Below are 25,175 nucleotides of genomic sequence, written 5' to 3'. Positions count from 1 at the left end.
AATACTCAAGTAAAGTACAGTACTCAAAAAATGTACTTAAGTACAGTACTCAAGTAAACAATTCTTTTGTAACGCTAAATCATGACAAAAGTTCACTCAGGACAAAATACAAAAACACAGAGCCGATATTGATCCACCAGATAAGGAACTGATAAAGAGGAGGAGATAAGAGTCCACTGACAGTCCAAGTCCAGAGCAGCATAACCAGGGGCTGTTCCAAGGCAAGCCTGAGCCAGCCTGAGCCATAAGCTTCAACACAAAGGAGAACTTAAAGTTGACTCTTAAAACTCGCGGAGCACTCAAATCTGCATTCTGAGAGCAGCTTGTTGTAGAGAGGCACTATCTGATCCCTAGAATGAAGAGTATAATAGGTGAGGAGAAGGATTTTAAATTCACTTTAAATTATTTGGATTTGAAGAGGAACACAAACTCTTTTTCGTGTCAGTACATGTGCTGTAGTGTTTTGGACCAGCTGAAGAGACTTCTGAAACTTAATGGAGGGAGTAGGAAAATGCAATAATACAACCTAGAAGTGACAAATGCATGGAGTAGTTTTTCAGCATCATTTATTGCATGTGCTCCTTGTAAAAAAGACCACAAACCAGCTGCTACATTCTAATACAGGCATGGAGGCTGTACGATTAAGATGTGGCTGAGGAGCAGCAAGGTTAGGATGAAATGATGACCAATCTGAATTCTGAGAATAAAGTCAGAACTGTGACACTACAGACGCCACAATTCTCAGAATAAAGAAAAGGTTAAAAATTAAAAAGAAAGAGGGTGTGGCTCGACTCCCCTTCAATATTTCAACAGGCTTTACTGCATCTTTGCATACAGCAGAGCTCTGTATCTTCAGCTGAACAGCAGCCAATAGGACACAATGTGACAAATGTTAAAGACTGCAGTCATAAATATTAAAATGAAGCATAAAAAAGTATAAAAGAGTCAAAGTAAAAAAAATTACATGTCGGTAGTAATCAAAGATTAAAGTCTGATATCATCAGCTAAATGTAGCTTCAGTAAGCTAATGGTCAGAACAGATCAGATGAGTCATTTAAAAAATGACATTGTGCTAAAAGGGATGAATGTAACAGTTTACTGACTCAACACAGGACATGTTAAAGAAAGATGGTTTCATTTCTTCATTAAAAAGTCACATTTCTCACATGAATTGTTAATGCAACCAGTCTGGAGTAGGTGACGACACAGTGTGCAAACAGCTTTACACAGAATCATGCTTTCATTGAACAGCTTCTCGTGTCTATGATCAAACAAAACATCTCACATGAAAACTTCTAGAAGAAGCAGAGTTTAGAGTACATGAAGTCACCAACTGTGAGTCTGTTAATCATTCACTTTTTTTATTAAACCACCAGCTGGTGGAGGCAATGGGAATGTTGTCCTCAGGTAGAGGAAGCATTATGGACAGCACACGGTTAGAGTAGCAGCACTGACATTGACAAAAGACCAAAAACAGGCCAAAAGCATTCACAAAGCCTAATGGAAGGAAGATGTGTTCACATGAGGATACAGCTGTGTGAGAATCAAATGATAGAGAACTTCTTTAAGGGGTGTATGACTGAATGTTGGACTAACTTGGTCTCAGTGGATGCATTCCTCTGTGCTTCCTGTTTTACATTTGGACCTTTTGAAATGTCACCGCACTTCTTCTCCCCCTGTCAGGCACTGGTGTCCTCTGGCTCACAAAGCAAATCAGAGTATGAATGTCACAAGCACAGTTCTACAATCTGATCATCATTCACTGCTTCATCTCTGGAGTGATTGTTCCTGCTGAGCAGAGTGGGCCTACTGCATAGGAGCAGTTTCAAGTAAACAATATAACGACAGCGAACACAGCTGCAAACAATGCAATCGTCCTCTGTGTCTGGTTACACAACCAAGAGGCCCTTCTGAGCAGATTGAGGGGCTGTGTTCTGTTTTCTGACTGTTGCATGTTAGTTTGAATATGCAAACAGCGACTACCGGTGGTTCAAGATTGCAACTACATGTTAGAACAATAGCATTCAGCTTTAGGACACACTGATGTCGCCTGTAGGCTGGCAAGAGACCTGCCTGAATACAGTACATACAAGTTTAAAATACAGGCCTGGACCATGAATCAAAGTTATCTAACAGTTAACAAACTACAACTATGTCCTTAAATATGTGAAGTTAACAGAACTATCTGCTCTGAGACTTTTGTCAATGAACCATTAAGCACATACACAGGTTCTGAGGACTATTTCATGTCTTAATGAGGTAACACACTGAAGGCAAGAAGGTACTAAAGCAAAAAAAAGACCTTTAAAAAACATTTACACTTAAGCTCTCTTGTTTTGAGAAGAGGGATGCAACTCATATCTTTGTACCAAATATAAGAATGAAGTAATGAGCTATTAGCTTAGCTTTAAAATAAAAACATGAAAGGGAAACAAAACAATGTTTGATGTATAAAAATTAAGGCACTCTAGCCACTCAGACAGTCGCAATAATTTCCCCCAAAAAATAATCCCCAAAAAGAGGCAAAATTATGCGTGGTGCTAACACAGCTGACAAGGAGTGTAGAAAAATAAGCTGTGGATCTCGGCCTGGAGCGGTGAACTTCTGGGAGTAGTTTGTAAATGAGTAAATGAGCTTTAAAGGTTATTAACAACCTTTGGAAAACGCTTGGTAACCCAGCTGCTAGCTGTAACTTCATATTCAGTGTAGAAAAGTGAAAGTAGTGGTGTCTTCTCTTCTAGTTCTCAGCAGGACTACAGATGAGTGTATTTTCCAAAATGTTACACTTTTCTCTTAAAGTTGTAAAAGCAATAAATGTCAAGGCTTCAGTGTTTCTATAGGCTAAAATACAATCAGTTTAAATATCTCTCTACAACAGCAGCCAACATTCAAAATTCTGACTGCTCAAAATTGACTGCAGAATTATTAATCATAGAATATAAAGTATATTGTGTGGGGGAGCAAAATCAGGTTTAAGTGTAGTCTCTTTATATGAACGTTCAAACAAACCTTACTGGACTGACTTCAGGGTCGAAACACATGCAGGAACCACGCATGCAAAACAATAAAACACATAAACAGTGGGGAAGCATAGCTGTGTATCATTCATGGACATGTTTAATGTCGAGGTTACTTTTTGTGACGTTGATGATGCTCAACATGTTAGATGAGGTCATTAATACTGTGCAATTATCAAGTTTGATTACGTGTAAAATTGGCAAAAAAAATAAAAATAAAAATGTAGGACACATAACCGACCCATGCATAGGTGGTGTGTTGGCACTTTCACCACTCGAACCTCCCCCCTCCCTCACTCCTGTGATGGTCCAGGCATCATGATTCCCATATGAACATACATTAGACATTTGTTTGAGGTCAAAGAATGCAAAAACATAGAAAGACATAAAGACAGACAGAAGACAGAAAGAGAGACAGAGACAGGGACTAACTGGCTAAGGACAATTTTGCTAGTAGATGGCTGCTGTTCAGCAATTTTTAAAACAAATATACATACAGTACATACATACAAATATATCTGTCAATTAATAATACAGTAATTTCTTTTATTCATAATCATCTCTTAAATAAATTGTTTCATTGCACTTTGTTAAAATAATTAATTATATGATTTCTCTTAAAGGCAATAGTGTGATTTTTTTAAAAGGTGAAAAAGATAGAGTACCATAAGCCTGATTTAGGATAATAGTAAAAATAACAAGATCTGTAATATACATACTGTATCTGTAAAAGACCCTCCCCTCCTCATATACATGAATGGATGTTCGTCTCCATATATGTAGCATGTCCTTTGTGATATGACACGTGTGCCCCGTGCACACCTCTGTGTACATGCTCATGCATGCTTGTATGCCAGTTTATTTTATATCATGTCTCCTCGCATACGTATATACATACAACATTATAAAATAAATAAATACAGAAAAACATTCTTGGTTCGTGGTTTAAGGAGTTATTTCAAAGTGGTTTTTGGTGCAGTCTTTGACCAACCGTCGCTCTCTGCTTGTTTGGGTTTGAGTCTTTGCTGATGGGATCAACAGTCGACTGAGCCTCCCTGAAAGATGTACAGGTGGGGGAGTTGAATTTGTGTGTGTTAGTGTGTGTGCATGTGTTTGGGAATGTGACTGCTTTAAGATATTTGACGTGTTCATGTCCATAAAATTGTCTATGTCCAGTCAAGGAAGGGGGGGCCAAAGTCTTTGGCCTGGAGAGAAAACACAGCAGGTGTGGTGTTATGTTTTGAGTGTGTATTTGAGCTGTTTGTGTATGTAGGGCAAAGGGACTGGGCTTGCATGCACCCTGTCATCCTCTAGTCCAAGTCACCACAAAGAAAGTGTCTGATTGTCCCAAAAAGGAAGCTCAGTCACAGGAACTGTCCAAGGGCCCCCTCTGTAAGAGCGTGTATACAGCAGGGATTCTGACAGCGTTCAGGTGGGGGAGTCCAGGGTGACGCAGCACCCGTTCTCCCCCCGCCCCTCCATGAAAGGGTGTCACTGACTGGCTGGGGACTACTGGTTGGAGTGGAACCTTCACTCCACCTGCCTCCGCTTCCCCACTTTCCCTCATCTCCATCTTTGCCACTGCTCCATGTGTGTGTCCATGAGACAGGGTGGAGGGTTTGGGTCTCCACCAGGCTCAGCGGGGGCTAGATGGGTCCCTCGTTGTGGGTGCTGTGGTTGCTCCTGCTGAGGCCCACACAGTTCTGCTGCTGGTTGAGCAGGTGGGACGTCTCATTGGCCACGACTACTGACACAGCAGGAGTGGTGGTGGTGGTGCTGGCTGTGGATGTGACCACAGTGGGAGGCTCCACTGCGTCGTGTAGCTCCGTCAGTGTGAGCTCGATTTTAGTGAACTCACTGTCTGTTGACTGCGGCGTTTTGTCCATACGTGAGGCCATTACTGCGTTCTGGTACTGTTGACGTGTTACCTAGGAAAGAGGAGAAACAAAGAGGTCAAACGTCACAGCAGAAAAAAAGAAGAAACATGTGCGTGTAGGCAATAACACCTCATCCACCATCCAGCATCTCACTGAGCACCGGATCACCACAGGGATGCGTACTGAGCCCTCTCCTGTACACCTTGATGACCCATGACTGATGTGCAAAGTGGAGTACAAATCACATCATTAAGTACGCTGATGACACAACAGTGGTGGGCCTGATCCAGAACAACCAGGAGTACACATACAGAGAGGAGATGGAGCTTTTTGTTAACTGGTGCAAGAACAACAACCTGCTACTTAATGTCTACAAAAACCAAGGACATGGTGACATCTATTAAATCTCTTCTTGAACCCATTTTTACAGACTTGCTTTTATATGACTTCATCCTTCTATCCGCTTTTACTTCTATTTTATTATTAGTTTTAGTTTTTATCCAACTAATTCATTGTTTTAAATTGTATTTGATCATTTATTGTTTTATTTTATTTTTTCATTTATTATTTTGATCTTCTTAATATATCCTTTTCACTTTTTCTAATTTTCTCCATGTGATGTCGTCCTCTTATTCTAAAAACCTCTTTATTGTCCTTTCAATGCTTTTATTTACTTCTCCATTTTTATTTATTATTTATTATTTATTATTTCATTTATCTTTGAAAAACCTCTTAAAAATGATTTATTGGTCTATTGTCTCACCACTTCATTCTGTTTAAGTAACGTGTCTTCTTTTTAACCTCTTGCGTTGTATTCTGTTTCGCATTGTGAAAATTCCTCCTCCCTGTCTGCCTAAAGGTTTACTTTGTTATTCCAACCATGCTTTGTTTGTCAAAGCACTTTGTACACATTTGTTTTTAAAGGTGCTTTATAAATAAAGTTATTATTATTATTATAGACTTCAGGAAGAAACAGCCCATGCATACCCAAATCTCCATCAGTGGAACTGCTGTGGAGGCTGTGCAGAGCACAAAGCTCCTTGGCGTTCATGTGGCCGACAACCTGTCCGGGTCCCTGCCACAAAACAGTCCACAGAACACATGTGAACTGGTTAAAGCAAAGCCCTATGACGCCTGAGGAACCCTGCAAGGGTAAAAAGTTGGTCCACCGTTCCAATCATCTTTGTTCCTCCTCTTTTTGAAGTTTGACTTTCATATTATGAGTTCATTCGGTAGTGATATAGACATTTTATCTTAAAGTGGATTTCACTCATAGATATATAGCTCTTAGTGTGTATTGCATTAATCTCTCCTTTAGATTATTTTCTGAGTGATAAACGTGTCATAATGCACCTTTCTCATACTCCAGTATTTGTTCTCACCTTTATAAACTGCAGATCTGAGCGCGCTCTGACTGAGTAGTCGGGTACGTAGATCTGCAGGAAAGAGTTGAGCTGGTTGTTGCTGCTGCCGAGAGTTGGGGTGATTGCATCTATCCGATCACTCCTGTTCAGAGAGTCTGAGTGGTTGAGTCCAAACGGCCGAGGAGGGGATTTATTTTCTGTAAGGAGGTGAAGAGAAACAAGAAGAAGTTAAATTCGTAGTACTAGAAAAGTGCATTAACTCTAACTTTACCCTCTCTCTGTTTCCGTCATAGAGGAAACTGAGAGAAGAAGAAGCTAAAGGTGTTTTCTGTTAAGTTGTATGGGATTGTGGATCTTTCAGATAAATCTGAGAAGCGATTATTTAAGATGTGTCAAGAAGGGTTTCTGTGTTCATCTAGTTGATGAGTGATATCAAAGAGTGAAGTCAGGCAATTTCAAGTGCAGTCCATTCTCTAGAAACCTCATTATTATAGACACATCTAACTTTTGAGATGTGCCTGCTCTGACTCACAGTTCTCTTTCTAACTACTGAGCTGTGTCACAGCTTCAGCAGCACTTCAGACCCTGTGTGCTGGGGACATTTTTCATGGACAGGTGTTAGAAATTAGCAGAGATGCTTGCTGTGATGCTGAGGAATTCTAATATCCTTTAAAGTCACAAAGGTGAGGGGAGTTTCATACACCAGGTATTGAGTCAATGGTTTCCAGTGATGCTGCGCCCTTCTATGTGCGACCACATGGAAGACTTGTTCTTGTGTTTTTTTCTTTTTTAATTAAAGACAGATTATGTTTTCCACTTCTTAAAGAAGCCTAGTGAAAATCACACATAACAAAGTGGAAACGGCTTGGCAAACGCTAATGCTACTGCACCGACTGGAATGTATGTAATCCCATGTAGGAATATGTGTGTGCTTGTGTGTGTGTGTGTGTTTGTGTGTGTGTATGCAGACCAAACACAGTTGGCCAAAGACTTGGCATGTGAACTTTTGCGGATAAGTACTCCAGTTTCTAGGGGCCGCGGGGGCCAGGTCAATACAATACAAAAACGGCGCTGTGTCAAGAATTCGCACATAATGCATTAACATATACACAGACACACACAACCAGAGCACAGCAGGGGGGCAACACTGTAATAGTAAAACATGTTAAAGAGGTGCACTGTGGCTCACTGCTGAAAGAGTGTTAAACTTCATTTCTGATATATGTGAGTGAATTCATGCAACAGCAGGGCGATATGAGAACTTCAGAAACACACAAACACACACATAAGGCCTTCTTTAGGAGTAGTTAGGCATTGAGTTTAACCGCTCGGTCTCCATGTGCCTGTTCATGTGAACTTAAGAGTACGTGCATCTCTTCATGTGTGTGCGCTCAGTGGTCGTCCAGCAGGGGGCTGTAGCTGTAGGTCTTGTTTATGTAGCGAGAGGGTTAGAGGTTAGGGGCGAGCGGGGCGGAGCCTGGGTCCACTTTGGGGCCTCCAGTATACAGCACCATTCAGCCACTTGACTAATGGCTCAGGGGACGAGGGTGTTAAGTCTCAATCCGAGTCTTTATTCCTCTCTTTGTTTTTCACTTTCATTAAACACGAAAACATACAGTACACGCTGTGTTCAGGTACAAACAGACTTTTTAGTCATTCACCAAAGATACAATTTAACATAAACACAAAACACTCACAGAACTTCACACTATAACGTTACAGACAATCTTCTGTGCTACTTTTCAATCTCAGACTTCACATCTGAAAACAACATGATGATCAGTTTAGAGACAGAAAAGCCGACTGTACCTGGAGATCCTGCTAATGATTCAGCCCGGCTGACCACAAATGTGCGAGACAGGGACAGAGGCACTGTGGGAGGTGAGGGAAAGTAGCAAAGGACAAAAGACAAAAAGAGAAGTAGGAGAGTTTTTTGACATTAACAGATATTCAATTCACAATAAAACACAAATCCTGTAAATGTTTTAACTGGAGTAATCTGCTAATTAGCTTTACATCTTCTGAGCTTCACATCTTCTGAGCGATGTATTCAACCAACCTCTGATGAACCTTCATCTCTCATCTTAACTAAACTCTGATGTCTATCTGCTGAGTGCCTGCTCAGGGCACAGCACTGGACGGGCCTTCTGCTGCTTCACCAGTAGGTGTCTCTCAGATCCCACCGCCCATGTGAACCCAAAGAGGTGAAATGGTTAGAATAGTACTGAAGTTTATGAATGAACTGAGAGAACTGAGCAGATCAGACAGAGACGCTTTCACATGATGTCACTGCAAGACGCCCATGTGGGCCTTAATGATGCGATTTTGAATTCACATTTAACACAGTGCATGAAAGCTTTGAATCAAGGAGATGATCTGTTCTAAGAAATCTGGTCTTGAACACAACTTTTCAAATGTCATGGTTTTTGATATTTAAGTACAGAGCCAATGCAGGGAGATTAGTGCTGAGCTCTTTTCATTTGAAGAGGTCATAATAGGAAAAGAGAAGACCTGCCCACAAAGATGCTATTTTATGTTTTGCTGCCAAAGAGACACTTTAATAATAGACTTCATGTTCATCAAACATTAGAGATCAGGTGTGTTGTGCGGGGATCTTACCTGGCGAGGCCGTCAGAGCCAACATCCCGTAGAAGGAGAATGGGCCTGCTTCAAATTTCATTCCCTCTTTTCCTGCCTCCACCTCCACCCTCCCCTGTGACAAACAGAGAGATGACTTTTACTTAAATATACACACTTCTCACTGAGCACTTTGTCTAAAAAAATCATTTTCAACAAAGGAAGACAAGTTAGCTTCTCAAAATCCATTTTATGTGCATTAGATACTTTATATCTGTCCACTCAGACTGTGCAGTTCTTATGACACATTTTTGTTTCCAACCCCAACTCGGTTGAAGCAGATGTGTGTCTGGTCCTGCTCAAGGTTTCTGCCTGTTAAAGGAAGTTTGTCCTTGCCGCTGTAAGTTGCTAAATGCTGCAAAGTGCTCTGCTCATGGTGGATTAAGATGAGATCAGACTGAGTCCTTTCTGTAAGACAGGACTGGATCGTATCCTGTCTTGCTGTTAATAATATAACATGGAGGACGGTCTGCACCTCCTCTGTTTGTAAAGACTCTCCAGATAATATTGCGTTTTTTATGTGTCGAGTTTGGAGCACAAGTGTTCGGTCATGCCGTCCAGCCTATCTGAGAATTCTGCTTCAGTTCTGCAAATGTTTTCTGCTTGAAAACATTTATTCAATCAGCCCATGCGTTCAAGACAAATCCCTTTCCCTCCTTTCTTTCCCTTTTTACTACTTTTAGAAAATCCCTTCTCTTTTTAATAGCTTCCAATCTGCTCATAAACCTAGGCTCCGGGGCAGTGACCCCACACATGTCCTTTGTAGACCTCAACTGGCTCCACTGTGATCTGATATTGTTCGGATGACTGAATGAGGAAATAAAGCAGGTGATGAATGTCAATCAATATGAAATGGAGGTCTAACTGCATTCTAAACACTGTTTTTGTATGTTTTTCACTGGAAGAAAATGATTAAGATTCTAATCTACACCCCTGAATCAGTGATGTGGTGTGTCCATTGATCTTGATGTGAGCCTTTTTTAAAGACTTGATTCTCTCCTGTTGATCAGAGGAAGAGCAGCACACTCAGAGACACATTTCAACCTCTTTTCAAACTGAACCTGAAGGTGGGAAACTTTTCTTTGATCTGCATTGATTTGAATAAAACATTGTCACTCTAAATCTTCTTTAAAGCAGGTTTCAGCAGAGAGAGTGTGCAGGAGGATCGAGAGGAGGGTATACAGTAACACAACTGATACACTTCTTTTAATAAAGTAAAACACATTAGAATTAATGCTGAGTCATTCACATTAAAATAAGGAACTCATTTAAAAGTAAAAGTTGAACTGAGTGAATGCAGTGATGTCTGCAGATCATTAACACTGGCCAAACTCTTATAGATATTCAGGCATGTGGTATCTCTTAGTCCAAACATTTGCATAACTAATGAGCTGCTTATCTTTGCTATTGTTGCTTTCTTTAATCCATCTCTCCTGCAGTACAGTCATACCATGCATACCTTTTTGGGATGCATGCCTCCTGTGGGAATGGACTTTGTTCACATAATAGAAATATGTCTGTGACCTCCCTCTCAGGTCAGGGAGCTCAAATTCTGTAAAAATATCATACTACTTTGTTGCATGTTGCAGAAAGGGAGGCCATGTGAGAAACTGTTCTTATCTCTCTAGTTCCACAATGACGGACACTGGGCAGTGATTTTAGGGAAGAATCAAGAATGAAAGGTCCAAAATAAAACAATATACCAGTATCTGATTTCCCATTGGCCACAGCCAGACAACAGGTAACCCAGGCATTTAGCCACTTTCTAACAAACATTTCTATTAAACACTGTTACTAAGAAAACAAACATTCTTAAAATAAAAGCACATCTAAGAGCTTTAATGAGGCTTGGAAATATGAATTACCGGATGTAATTAAGTTTGCTGTGCAACATTAACTGTCTTTTTTAATTTGGACTTGATGTCCTCAATGTTATGCAATCTATTGCAAATTTAAACACACTTTTTGTGTGTTTGGCTGCATTCAGGAAGTGTTTCCAAGGGAAAAAAACCCTGCATAATTTTAGACATCAATACAGGAGCCTGCTAACAGAGTTTTAAAATGACTCTCTACCTCAGCTTTTGTATTGTGTAACACTGAAATGCAATGTTAGCTAGGAAGTGACTGAATGCTAAGAATATCAGTCACCTAATGGGTTATCATATTGGTGGTCTTACCATAAAATATGGCCATTCTCTAGAATATCACGATTTATCATCTTTTCATTTACTTACTGAATGAATATAGGGGCAATAGTTAATGATATGTCACTTTGAATCACTTTGTTAATAAGTCCAGCAGAGTAGTAGTATGAGAGGCGGGCTATCAGGGGATCATTTTGAGCACATTCTTCAAACTTTCTTTTAAGATACAGTTAAAGTTAAACTGGCTCAGGCCTGTGCTAGCTCACCCTGGTTTTACTTCTATAGGCTTCGACTCCTGTGGGACTTGATGCACCAAACTCCTGACTCCTCCTGTCTCCATCTGTATGAAGTTATGTCCCACTTATTCTGTACACCGTCTCTCCATCTCACTAACCCTCTTTATAAAAAAATTGAATTTCCCCCCTGGGGATCAATAAAGTATGTTTCTTTCTTCTTTCTTTCTATATTGAGAGTACAGCAACAAACTTCTGCTATCACAACTCTCTCTTACTTGAGTCTACACCAGCACAACATTAAAGTCCTGATGTGTGATTGTTCTTCATGTGGTGTGGTGGTAAAAGTGGAAGCTTCATATATACATATTTAGACGCACTCACACCTCTGCTACTGCCACCTTGTGTCAGCCATCTGTGAATTTTTCCTGTGTTTTTAACTTGCTGTTGCTTGCTTGTGTTGTCTATTCGTTGTGTGCATCTGTCGCTTCATGTGAATTGTATGCTGCTAGTTTAATGATTGATAGTCACTGTCTGATGCGAATGTGTACAGCACTGTTAAATGTTGTCCTGTTGTCTGCTTGTGCCTTCCTTAACATTTCCTCATTGCTGCTTCCTGATTGTCTTGCTTTGTGTATTTCATGTCCATGGCCACTTTCTCAAAGACTGCCGTGCATCTCCTCATGTAGCTTTTAGTCATTTTTAATCGTATGGTGCTATTCGTATTTTTCTTTTCTTTTTTTCTTCTTATCTTCTTTTCTTTTTTGTGTTTTGGTTTCTCCTCTCCCTTTTTTATTTCCATTTTATTTTCATTTTATTTTACTTTATTTTTTATTTTATTTTTAATCTTGATCTTTTTAGGGAGCCTTTTAAACATCTGACAAGGGACTACAGATGTAAACCATAGACTGTATAAAATATGGATGTAGTATCTGTGACGTCACCCATCTGTTCCTGAGCGCTGTTTTGAAGACAATCGTCGTCTGCAGCCATATTGGAAATGCGGAACCCCGTACAGTGTGTTTTTCGATAGAGAGATTAGTTACAGAGGACCAAGCCGTTTTTTGAACCAGACTTTAAACATTTTTATTTCTGTTGTAAAGATCGGCTTTTTTGAATGGGTGTGTATGTGGTTTCCGGTGTTTCTGCAGCCAGCCTCAAGCGGATTCTCGGTGAACTGCAGTTTATAACACTTCTGCATGGGCTTCATATTTTGAGACCGGAGGTTGCTGCTTGATGTAAACTAGCCTTTTGACTAATTCTGGCATATTTACAAAAATGTTAATTAATATGCATGGTCCTTTTAAATAAAAAATAAATACATAAATAAGTGCTCGCCTCTCTTCCTGAGCTTTGCTGATTTGTTGAAAAATGCTACCTTAGCGCAGATCAATAGCAGCGACTATCAGTTTGCACTTCCAAATCATGTTATATCCTCATCGCTCCACATAGCAGCCTCTGCCATCAGTGTATGAATGCGGTGTGAATCAGTGAATGTGACATGGGATGTAAAAGCGCTTTGAGTGGTCCGAAGGCTAGAGACAGTGTTATATGAACACAGTCCATTTAACATTTATCATACACTGTTAACTCCATATGCACTGTGAGAGTATGGGCAGAATGTTTTTGATACAAAACCTTCAATTTAGTTTTCAGGAGAAGCACATTTCCCCATTCAAACAATGCTCCAGAGCAAATTGGTGGAGCAAACCTATTGGTAGCACTATTTGATGGAACACCGGTACAGCAGTTGGGCAACTTGGTCCTGCAATCAATCCCCCTCTAGGACATTTACATTGAAGGTTAGATGTTACAGAAGTGTAAAAGTCCTGTCTTAAACTGGCAGTGTAAAAAGGACTAATGTTTGTCTCTCCTTCTATCACACTCTCTCACCCCAGCCAGTCTTTGCAGAAAGCTTGTTGACAAAAAGGTTTGAGTGTTTCTGTCCATCAAAAGGTAGCTTTTCCTTGATACTGCTGCTAAGTGATTGCTTCTGGTAAAATAATGCTGGTAACGCTGATATTTCTATGAAAACAGAGAAAAGTGCTTCTTTGGGTGAGGATCATGAGGTCACTTTTGTTTTGATTTATCATGACAGGAATAAAAAGGATTTAGGACTTGGAGCCTGGAACAGAGTGATACATTATTCTTTTAATAAGAGCGTTTGAGCTTTCTTTCCTGAGCCTGACTTTAGAGGAAAACAGCTGCTGTCAGAAATTGAAGCACCGAGAATAAACAACAGGTTGCAGCACTAACAGGAGGATTTGGTGGTCCTGAATGTATTTAATGTGATGAATAATGTTTTTTGGATTAAGGTAAGTGTTGATTAATTTGTTTGGAAAAGACATTCCCTTCACTTCGACCTCATGACGTCCACAAACCTGCAGTACGAGGATGAAATAATCCACAGGCTTGTTCCTGTGGAAGAGGTAGTGCTCTGCTGCCCGCTTGTTCTTCTCATCGTACTTCAGCTCCTGGATGACGTTGGGGTGCTTCAACAAGCGCAGCAAAATCTTTTCTGACATCTGCACCGGTGAAAAAGGCTCGATCTCTGAAACATAGAGACAGACAGGCAGACAGTGAGGAATGTGAAACATAAATGGAGCCGAGACAATTAATTTTTGGGTTGACGACAATGTCAACATTTGAGGGTCTAAAATAATCCACTGATAGTGAGGCTGGGAGACGTTTTTAGATAGCAAATGACATTTTTAGACCTCAGTGTTTTCACATATTTTGGGTATTTTAAAGGTTTAACATCTCAGCTGACGGGGCTGCATGATACAAGCACTCATTTGATGATTAATTGAGTTATGACCAAAGAGTGTTTGAGTATTTGTTTGGCATTCAAACGGACAATTTTAAGAAGTCAAGACCTGTGATACGAGTCATTACACTCTCCCCTCTTGATATTTATAACATGAACTAATCAAATGTGTTACAGTAACCACAAAGAACAGAATCTATTAACAGAATAAACCTGTCAATGCTTTTTATCATATCCAAAGTTACTTCTTCACCTTCAAAGAGCTTTTTTGGTGTCTAGTTTGGTGCTGTTCATTCTTTTTTTCTGTCAGCAGTTTTCATCAGGCTCTGAGCAGCTGTATCCCACATTCAATACCATCTGTTACTGCTGCAGACTGCTGCTACACTGCATGTCTGCTGATGCTACATGTGTAACTTTTTGTGTGCTGGTTTCATTCAGCAGGACTGACAGGAAGCTCTGTGATGGGAACAGGTTTTGCCATTAAAAAGGAGGGATCGGTTGATCTGACGGGAAACTCCTCATACAATCAAAGACAAAAATAAAGACGTTGAGAAAACCAAACATTCCTGAGGCTTAACATGTTTCTTCATAATATTTCTAATAAAGTTCTCAGGATAAGCAGTTTGCAGAGTCATATTGATTATCAAACCTTTAAGGTATATTTTACATTTGGGTCTTTCTGTAAGAAATGTACTCAAAGGGAAAGTTTAGTTTCTTTAGAGACGGGTTTTAAGAGTCCTATGTCCAGTAGATAACTGTCGGCACAAAGCCTGATTGGAGAAGCTGGCCAGAGTTCCTAATTGAGGATGTTTTACAGCTTCACCGATGCCTCAGGCAGCCCTGTTCTCAGGCACTATGTCTTACTCCACACAGCTGCCTTAAATACCTACACACACAACGCACTGTTTCAGAGTAGCTGCTCTGGTTAGTGATTATTAGAGGAGACAACAAATAAAAAAAACCATAAATAATCATGGAAGAGAACAAATGGGAACTGTTGTAAACTATATTGTTGCTATTTATTATGCCATTGTTTGAGTCAGGAAGCGCCATGTCTGAAATGTAGTAGTTTCCATTAAATTGTCTTTTCTACTCTATTGGAACTTTAAACAAACTCACTTCAAAACTCTGAACTATCCCTTTAATAGAGAAGAAATTTAAGGTCAATGTAAAACTGTTTTATTTGCATTGACTTACATTAAGTTGCTGCTCTAGTTTAAGTTGTTACTGCATCTGTGTTTGTGAACTGACACACGAGTCGGACCCAAAATGTATGTACATCTTTGAAACCCTGGTATCCAGGTTGTGACTGGTCTGTTTGGACCACCTCATGGACCGATCAGCTCTTCCCTTCTCAGCAGCGGTGATATGTGTCAGCTGGCTCCACCACCAGGAACTAAACTCCCTAATAGCCTTTAGAGGAACTTAATCAACACTTAGCTGCTAGGTCAAAGTTCTAAAGCAAATCCAACTGCAGTGAGGTGTAGTCAATCTTTGCTGCTGATTTAGTAGTGCTGCTCTGATATTCTGCAGCCTGTTCAGAAATCCATTTCCCGAGGGAAAGCGGGTGAAATATTTCACATTTTACACTAAGTATGTCGACTTGTGTGAGAACCCTGATCACAGGCCAAAAATGCTGGACGTGATGTCACTGAGGAACGAGTGTAAGCAAACAGGGTGGTGTTTTTAAAGCTGTGAGCTCAGATCCCACCATGTAACCCTCAGTGCATGACACGCAAGCAAATAGACGCCGCCTGCCTTTTTTTTTTTTTTTTTTTGCAGTCTCCCCAGACATCCCATGCTGTACTCCCAAGAGGCTTTCCACCACTTCACACACACACACACACACACACACACACACACACACACACACACACACACACACACACACACACACACACACACACACACACACACAAGCACTAACACGAGTTGCGAGTCCTCACACAACTCATTCCCTCACACCCACAAACAGCAGATACTCATTCTACACACATACTCACTCCTCCTTACACCCGCTTGCCCAAAACTCAAAGCCGGCATGGGCACATGCACACACAAACAGCCCGAACACACACTCACACACACATACACACACTCTCCCCGCAGTGAGGGGCTGAGGGCACACTGGGGGAAGTCAAGCAGTAACGCAGCCCACTTGCCTGTTGCTAGGAAACGCAGGGTAGCCAGCAGAAGCTGAGGTGATATTTTAACCTTCATTTCATTGTCGGTCGGCTTGAAGGCCGAGAAATCCTGCTTCCTTTCCCGATGGGTGATTTTCTTCTTCGTCTTGTTGTCAGCTGAGGAGGGAAAATGAAATGTCAGGCGTAAGAAACAAACTAAAACAAACTTTTTCTGCACATGAAGGTCGATCCACGCCACGCAACTCCACTCCACAGACACAGACCGAGTCCCCCCAGGTCACAGGGTGACTAAACTGGAGTTACCCAAAGCTTATTTCTCTTTCGGGAAATGTAGCTGTGGTGTTCTTCTTGGAACTAAAAGAGAACTATAGGGGGCTACAATGTTAGCTTACCACATTCTTAGCATTATTACAGCCATATGTATTGGCATAACAAACAGACTGGCATATTATCCAAGTCTGACATCCTTAAACGTGTAATAGTACAGAATGCTCATAGATGGAAACATTGCATAGGGTTCACATTTTGACAAAGATGAAACTTTAGAAAATAATTGATAACAGTTCAGATTCATTATTACAAACTTTTAAAACTTTTCATCTGTTACTTTTTCAAACATATTATTATACTGTATACGCTTCAGAACCCAAATAAGAGGCAGATACTTATCAAAACTTTTAACCTTTTATGTGACTGACATCGGACAAGAAAGCAGGAAAGATATTCAGCACAAACTTTAAGGTAATGTGAAATGATGATCTCTTCTTTAAATGTGTATTAGGCTCCTTTTTACATCATTTCAATAAATGCAAAATGCAGAGTTTCTAAAGTTGTAGGCTGCACACAAGTCATGTACAGAAAATATGTACACTACCAGTCAAAAGTTTGGAAACACCTTCTTGTTCAAGGGTTTGTATTTATTTTAATTTTTTGAAACACTGTAGATTAATACCAAAGACCCCTTTTTCCTTCATGACAGCTTTGCACACTCTTGGTATTCTCTCAGTCTGCTTCATGAAGTGGTCTCCTGGAATGGTTTCTAATTAACATGAGCCTTGTCAAGAGTTCATTTGTAGAATGACTTGCCTTCTTAATGTGTTTGAGACCATCAGTTGTGTTGTTCAGAGGTAGGGTTAGTACGCAATGGATAGCCCTATTTGACTACTGTTGTAATCCAGATTATGGCAAAAACCAGATTATTTCATAGTTTTGATGTCTTCAGTATTAATCTACAATGTTGAAAATAAATAAAATAAATAAAAACCATTAAATGAGAAGGTGTGACCGAACTTTTGACTGGTAGTGTAGTTTTGTCTAGTATGGCTGGAATAACAAGTTTCATTTTGTTGTGCTCTTGGAATAAATGTTAAAAGATATAATACAGCCTCTGTCAAAGCAGAAGAGATCTTTTTTTTTGGTTCTTTTAATGGAATCATGATTTTTATACATCTGAAAAGTTTGACTGACAGATGCAGGGTGTGCATGTGAGCATAAAGTGACTACATCCTTACTTAAAAAGTCAAACAGCGCCAATTTTCAAAATCTGGATTAATCTAACAAGCTCTGAACATCAAAGCTAGTTACAGCCTGACACAGAGAGACAAAGTGCTAATCAAAACCCCTCACTCTCACCCTCTACACAACGTTGTTAAATATGGGGTTAGCTGGTGACTGATGATGTATCATCCTGTGAAGGAAATGCAAAGCTGCAAATAAACACAAACAGCTAACATGGCTAAGAACAGGATGAGCTTAAACTTAGTGTTGGCATTAGCCTGACTGGCTACATGGAAATTCAAGAGTCATCACATCGTAGTCTGAGGATGTCGTAACGTTCTCATTATTCCACTCAGCAGCTTGTTACCGCTCTCCTTTCCAAATCTGTCTCTATATACAAGTGATTCGGGTCGGAAAATCTAGTTCTTTGCTCTTGTTTTTCTACTTTTAGCACATTGTTTTGGTTTTCAGGCCCACAAAATAACTTTTTAGATTACTCAGCACTTTCAATCGTCATTATTAGCTTTGTCATCAAACACAGCACACATCTGCCTTCAGCCACAAATCTATAAAAGTGAGCTGTATGTCATCTGTTTAATCCGAAACAGCAGAAAAGTTAGCTGGTAACTCAGTTTGTAAAGAGGCAGATATCTTCTCAGGAGTCAGTGAAGAGCAGATTAAAGCTACAAATAGAGATAACAGAAAACACAACTTTAAGGACGTGCTAATGACTGATAATTAAATGTCAATGTATGTCAGTTAAATATAGCACCAACAGTTTTGATTTTGGGATGACCAGACGAGCCTCGAATGCACCACAGTGAATTGTGAACGGTTGTTATGGCTAATGTGGCAGCAATGAGTTCCTTGTTTACACCTCCAGCTGACGTTAATGTGCTAAAGCTCCTCTATGTTTACTACCTAGTAACTAAGTTAATCTGCTGTTTAGTGCTGAGCAGGAAGTGTGCAGATGTTTTTTTTATAACCTTTTCACTAAAAAACAGGAGCCGCAAAATACTGCAAAATAAAGACTAGATGAAAAGAGACTCCAAGAGAGGCTGGATCATTATAGAAAAAACAAAGAGTTGAGAGCAGGTTCATAATTATGAACACTTCTCACCTTATAGTTAGTCATTTAATCCTTTATTAAAAGATAAATATCAATAGACGTGTACAGAAATGAGCACCATTCATTATAAAAACTGCTCAAATCAGTTAACAAAGAAAAAATTGAAATGATTGTTTTTGGAGCCAAAGAAGAAAGGTTAAAGGTTACTGCTCAGCTTCAATCTGTAACAATGAAATGTACAAACCAAGCAGAAACCTGTGTAATCATAGACTCAGACCTTAAATTCAGCAGCCACATTAAGACAATTACAAAGTCTGCCTACTATCACCTTAAGAATATATCAAGGATTAAAGGACTTCTGTCTCAGCAGGATGCAGAAAAATTTGTCCATGCATTTATCTTTAGCAGACTAGACTACTGTAACAGGGTCTTTACAGTACTCCCTAAAAAGTCCATCAGACGGCTGCAGCTCATACATAATGCTGCTGCTCGAGTCCTAACAAGGACCAAAAAAGTAGACCACATCACTCCAGTTCTTAGATCTCTACACTGGCTTCCTGACTGTCAGAGAATAGACTTTAAAATCCTGCTGATGGTTTATAAAACACTGAATGGTTTAGGCCCAAAATACATTGCTGATCTGCTGCTACTCTATGAACCATCTCAACCTCTGAGGTCATCAGGTAATGGTCTGCTTTCAGTCCCAAGAGTCAGAATGAAACATGGTGAAGCAGCGTTTAGTCATTATGCACCACATATCTGGAACACACTCCCTGAAAGCTGCAGGTCTTCTCCAACTCTCACATCTTTTAAATCAAAGACTAAGACCTTTTTATTTGCCAATGCCTTCCTGTCTTAGCTTATTTTAACTCACTTCATTTTAATTGTGCTCTTTTTTGCTTGTCTGAATGTTTCCAATGCTTTTAATGTTTTAATGTAAAGCACATTGAGGTGCCCTTGTGTATGAAATGTGCTATACAAATAAAGCTGCCTTGCCAAATCTATGAAAGAAACATTGATTGTGTGAATCATTATGTATTGTGCAGTGATGCACTTTTAAATCTCTAAATAGAATCAAATGTTTGTCCATGTTGTAAAAGCACTGATGCTTATTTGCACACCCTCCAAAGTCATTAAAACTGTGTTACAAGAAAGACATGGAGCATAAGTAAACCCATGATAAGCTGTTTTGATTGGTCACAGAGGAAAAGATTATATTGAGTCCAGCCACTGATCATGGATTTTCACTGGTGCTCTAACTATCTAAGACTGAAGATACGTTTTAGTGTCATTGAAGAATGAGAACCTACTGTACAAGTCGGTTTCATCAAGATCTCAGACTTTATGATTTCTTCAATGACGTCCTCCAAGGTGACAATTCCCAGAACTTCGTAGAAAGGGTCTCCCTCGCCTTCATTGTTTACCCTCTGAACTATGGCCAGGTGGGATTTTCCTAGAAAAAGATACATACACACACAGATACACAAAGACAGGTTATAAAGTTAGGGTCATATAATGATAAAGAGAGTGAAATGTAGGTCAGATAGTGAAGGGGGTACGAGGGAGCAAACAGGCAGGGAGACACAGGGCTCTATAGATCAGAGTTAAATATTTAAACTCACAGGGGAATAATAAATCTTGTCTGTCAGAGGGAGGTGTATTTGTGACGACACTGGGTGATATCACAGCAGTCAATAAGCCAAATCACACAGGTGGCACAAGATGAACTGGGACCTGACAGTTCAAGTGCTGAAGTGTTAACAGAGAAATTTGAACAGCCAGAAAGACAGACAGTGATCATATACGTAAGTCCCCTCAGCCCCCTCTCCCTCCACATCTGTGTTCCCAGGACCCTCCTGCGTGCTGTACAGTCTGAAAAAATAAAAAGAAACACTCTGCCATGTATGCAGAGAATACTGTCAAGCAAAACGCTAAACAAATTCTTTGCCTTTTCTCAGCTTGTGATCATTTAAAAGGAATTTTCCAGAGGCCCAGGCTAATATTAGCCCCTGCAAAATGAAGTTTCCATTCCGCCCCGGCGATATTCTCACCGAGCAAAGGAACAGACCGGTTGAAACCTCCGCTGTGTGATCAGATTGTCTCGAAATGGGCCGTTTGCATGCAGATACACAGGACGTAAATAATGTAGGACGTCAGTGTGCTCCAGTGTGCATGAGCATGCACGTGTGTCAGAGTGCATGGGTGTGCATGTGCATGTGTGTGTGTTTCTAGAGAACACAGGTGGATCACTGAGTCAGGGCTCAGATGCTGCTTTAGCCCATGTTGACACTTCGGTGCAGGCGAGCACAGACTGGGAGGACTGAGGGCAGATCACTGACAGTGTTTTATTGCACTGCAGCTCCCTGTTCCCTGACAGGGCTGTGATGAGAGCAGAGTACAGAGCCTGAGAGTGCATGTGAGCATATTGTTAGATGCACATTAGATGCAGAATTGATGCTTTCAAGTAATACACTCAGGTTACACCAAATAGGCCTGCAGGCTAACATCCTCAAAGAGAGATATTAATAATGTAAACATCAAATATCCAACACTACAGAGAGTCTGCATGTAGCAAACACTACTCAAGTTTGATTTTCAAGGTGTGAGAGGAGAGTGCTCCCATCTCTATCATGTTGTTAAAGACATACTAAGTATGTTGCTTTATCACAGAAGGAAGGGTTTAACTAGGACACACACAAATGGAGCCTCCGAGGGTTACGGCAATCAGGCCTCAAAAGTCCTTGAGCAAGCAATTACTGTGAGCCGCCCAGAGAGAGAAGCACAAATGGAGTTGCCAACACAGCACAGCGCAGTGAAACAGATCAATGCTCTCTTCCTTCTCTTTAATGGAATCCACTCCACTCATGTCAGCTTCATCAACAAGCTTCCAAATATAGGTTCCTGTGCAGAAAATATCCTGAACGTGTGAACTACGATGACCTGAGCAGGAATAATAACTTCTGTGTCTGTGTGGTTTCATATGTAGCTGATAAGCCACACTGAGCAGAACCACTGGAAGCATGTTATTGCTCTGTGGTAATATTATACACCATCTGAATGTATGCACACGGAGAAGTGTCCCAATTAAAGGTTTTGTTTTTGATAAGTAAAAGACATAAGATCTAAAAAGACAAAACTAGGTTTTGTGGGAAAACAAAAAACTGACTTCATATCAATATGAACAATGTTCTGAAGTCAAAATACCACCTGTACTGGTGCTGACATACCTCAATAAAACATCAGTGATCCATCAGGTCAGCACAGTCCACAGCAGATATAGAAAGTCAAGAGAGGCTTGCGTTAGTGTTTATGTCTTCTCTCACTGATCCTCATGTACTGTGATGATCCGGTAAAGAGTGCTGCAGGGGCCTGCATTTGTCAACAGAGCTGTCAATCAATCATCTTTTCAACATGATATAACAAACTAAACTCAACTTCTCCATAAAATAACCACTGGTACATAAATTAGCATAAGAACTAGCTGCTCTGACAGAAAGCATGTTTTAGAAAAACTTACTTGATGTGTATTTCAATTTTCTAGTTTGACCCATGTTCCATCTGTTATAATGGAGGAGGCGGGGCTTACAACCTGTACTGCAGCCAGTCACCCGTTTACACTACTTATGTTAAGTAGGGATGGGCATTTCAAGCCAAAATACTATTCGATAATCATTGGCATCTATTCGACAATAATTTGAATAGTACCCCCCCCCAACACCCACACACAAAACACACAACTATTGCAGTCACCTAAACCAGCAGCAGGACGAGATGCTGCTAGTAGCAGCACTGACAGCGTCTATGTTGAGCTTTATGTTGGTGTTTCTGTGACGCGCCTGGGTGTGTGTGTTTATATTTTACAGTCATGCTCAGTCTCTGGAAATACGTGTGTAGTAGTGTGAGATTCAGAAACAGAGAAAATCACTGTGACTGTCGCAAATGTTTTCTTCATCTTTTGCTATCTAATGCAGTTAACTTTCTTCTTCATCTGTTACTTAACATGGTTAGCAAACAGCTTTAAGACACTCCATAGCCACCGTCTGGCAGGAATACTGTACACAACCAGACACCGGTAAAAAAGATGAAAAATTGTACTTTTAAAATGAGAAAATATTTGAAGTAACTCTTTGATTTTTTTTAAAAAAGTTAACGGATATTTGAAAACCATTGCCCATCCCTAAAGCTAAGCTTAACAAAATGGAAGAGAGCAAATTTGTAATTGACTAAAAAGGCTGAGGTATTTTAAAATAGTTCACACCAAATATTCCAAAACTAGATCGACCCATTAGCTTTGCTTTCTGAGATGTCAAACTCTTCCATTTACAAAAATAGACATAACTGTACAAAATGACACTTCAACACAATATGAGCCACCAAAACAAGCTTATCAAATGAAAACTACAACAGAACCTCTGATTTAGTCACTTAAAAGAGCAAGCATTGCTGTATTTCTTTAGGTATCTTTCTCATGGATGTACAGTGTTTTTATAGTGTAACTCTGCTTCATATTGTGTCCTTCCTGTTTGTATAGGAATGGCAGGTTCAGCTTTATCAGAGGGAAAGGAACAACCAATGAGAACGTGTGTCAACAAAACCTCACCTTTCCAAACAAGGCCCAACCTCTGACCTTCACGTGAGCTAACTGATAAGAGGTGGAGGACATCACTGAGATCAACACACAATCTGCTCTGCTCTATAAGCAGGCATGTGCTGCTCACACATACCAACACACACACACACACACACACACACACACACACACACACACACACACACACACACACACACACACACACACACACACACACACACACACACACGTCATAGTGCAAGTCGTTTGTTTGACAAGTTAAACTAATCCCATCAGGATGTTTGTTCACATCAAGAACACTTTCCATCACCTTGTTCTAAAGAGGTTACTTTAGGTTAACTATTAGAGGTGACCTGTAGTAAGAGCTTGAAAGAGGTGTCACAGGTCAAATAAATAGAATTGAAAAGAAACACACATGGGGGAAAAAATGAGTGGGAAGATGCTCTATAGAATGACAGAGCAGGTTTTCACAAAGTTAAATAGTGCTCTTTCAAGGATTGGAACATCGAGAGGTAAACACCTTAACTGCTGCAAGATGATGAGACCTAATTCTAATTTTACTGTTCACTACTAACTCATTAATTAATCTCTTAATTATGTGATTAATTAACAGAGTGGCTGTGGCTCAGTATTAGAGTCAGTTACCTCTCAATCAGAAGGTTGGCAGTTCAATCCCAGCTCCTATAATCACATGCCAGAGTCTCCTTGGGTAAGACACTGACTCCCAAACTACTGTTTGAGATATCATTGCCTGTGTGTAAATGGATGAATGAAATTACTACTGATGGTCCTCTATGAAAGCAGCCTCTTCCATCAGTGTATGAATGAGGTGTGAATGGGTGAATGTGACGAGTAGTGTAGAGGTGCTTTGAGTGGTCAGAAGACCAGGAAAGCACAACATACAGGGACTAAGACGAGGACCATAGCCTATGTACATGGGGCACAGGCTCAAACCACTTGGGCAAACTAGCATCCCTGATCCACCATTTGTCAAAATTTTAACTTTGAAAACTTTCATCAATACAGATTCATCTGCACACAAAAACAATCACTCTCTTCTTCTTCTTCTTCTTCTTCTTCTTCTTCTTCTTCTTCTTCTTCTTCTTCTTCTTCTTCTTCTTCTTCTTCGTCTTTCAACTGGTGCATTTTGAGCAGCCACTTACTAAATTCAAAACACTTACATTATTATTTTGTCCATTCTGTGCTACTATAGAAACATGGCGGTGCAAGATGGCGACCTCCGTGGAAGGGGAATCACTCCTTTGTAGATATAAAAGTCTATTTTAAGTGCATTCTTTTCATAATCAGGTGTTTTTACACTCATTTAAACATATTTACAAAAAATATATTCAATTTCTACCAAGTCTGTTCTGCTAAATGCCACTAATTACAACACACTGAACCATAAAAGCAAATAGTTGATTGGCTAAAAAATCTATTGGTATTTTTTTAAATTTTTGAGCTGAAATGAATCCTGATAACTTTTGTGATCACCTACATTTTCCCCTGCCGTTTATGTAAATGCCTTCAGACACGTCAGGCTGGAAGTGATGGGGAAAAATAATCTACCAGAGAAATTTAAATGAAATTTGAATTGAAACATTCATCCTGAACCCAGCATGAGTTCTTGTCGCTCTTCTGATTTTTAGCTTTCAAGCTGTATAGTGGTTTCATCATGATAAATGTTATCAGCTCAACTTCATGTTAGCATTGTAATGGTTCCAAGCAGCTATGAGTCACAACACAGTTTCACAGAGCCACTGGCATCCAGGTTGACTGTTGATAAGGGTGAGTCTGACACTCAATAGGATTCTTCCTCAAGGGAACATTAATCT

The 25,175-nt window shown here is 40.0% G+C and overlaps 1 protein-coding gene across 1 annotated transcript in view; it reads right to left on the bottom strand.

Moving 5' to 3' along the window:
- Positions 1-549: 549 nt before the first annotated feature.
- The window catches only part of cnnm2b (cyclin and CBS domain divalent metal cation transport mediator 2b), a 56,155-nt gene continuing 31,529 nt past the window's right edge, over positions 550-25,175 (bottom strand). The window contains 8 exon segments of the mRNA XM_034688454.1: positions 550-4,945; positions 6,277-6,455; positions 8,068-8,130; positions 8,878-8,971; positions 13,654-13,823; positions 16,202-16,339; positions 20,060-20,080; positions 20,083-20,202. Coding sequence (XP_034544345.1) covers positions 4,664-4,945; positions 6,277-6,455; positions 8,068-8,130; positions 8,878-8,971; positions 13,654-13,823; positions 16,202-16,339; positions 20,060-20,080; positions 20,083-20,202 — 1,067 coding nt within the window. The 3' untranslated portion in view covers positions 550-4,663.

The sequence above is a fragment of the Notolabrus celidotus genome, chromosome 7, assembly GCF_009762535.1.
Source record: "Notolabrus celidotus isolate fNotCel1 chromosome 7, fNotCel1.pri, whole genome shotgun sequence".
Classification (NCBI taxonomy): domain Eukaryota; kingdom Metazoa; phylum Chordata; class Actinopteri; order Labriformes; family Labridae; genus Notolabrus; species Notolabrus celidotus.
The sequence above is the reverse complement of the archived record's forward strand: the minus strand, read 5'-3'. Positions and strand labels throughout refer to the sequence as shown.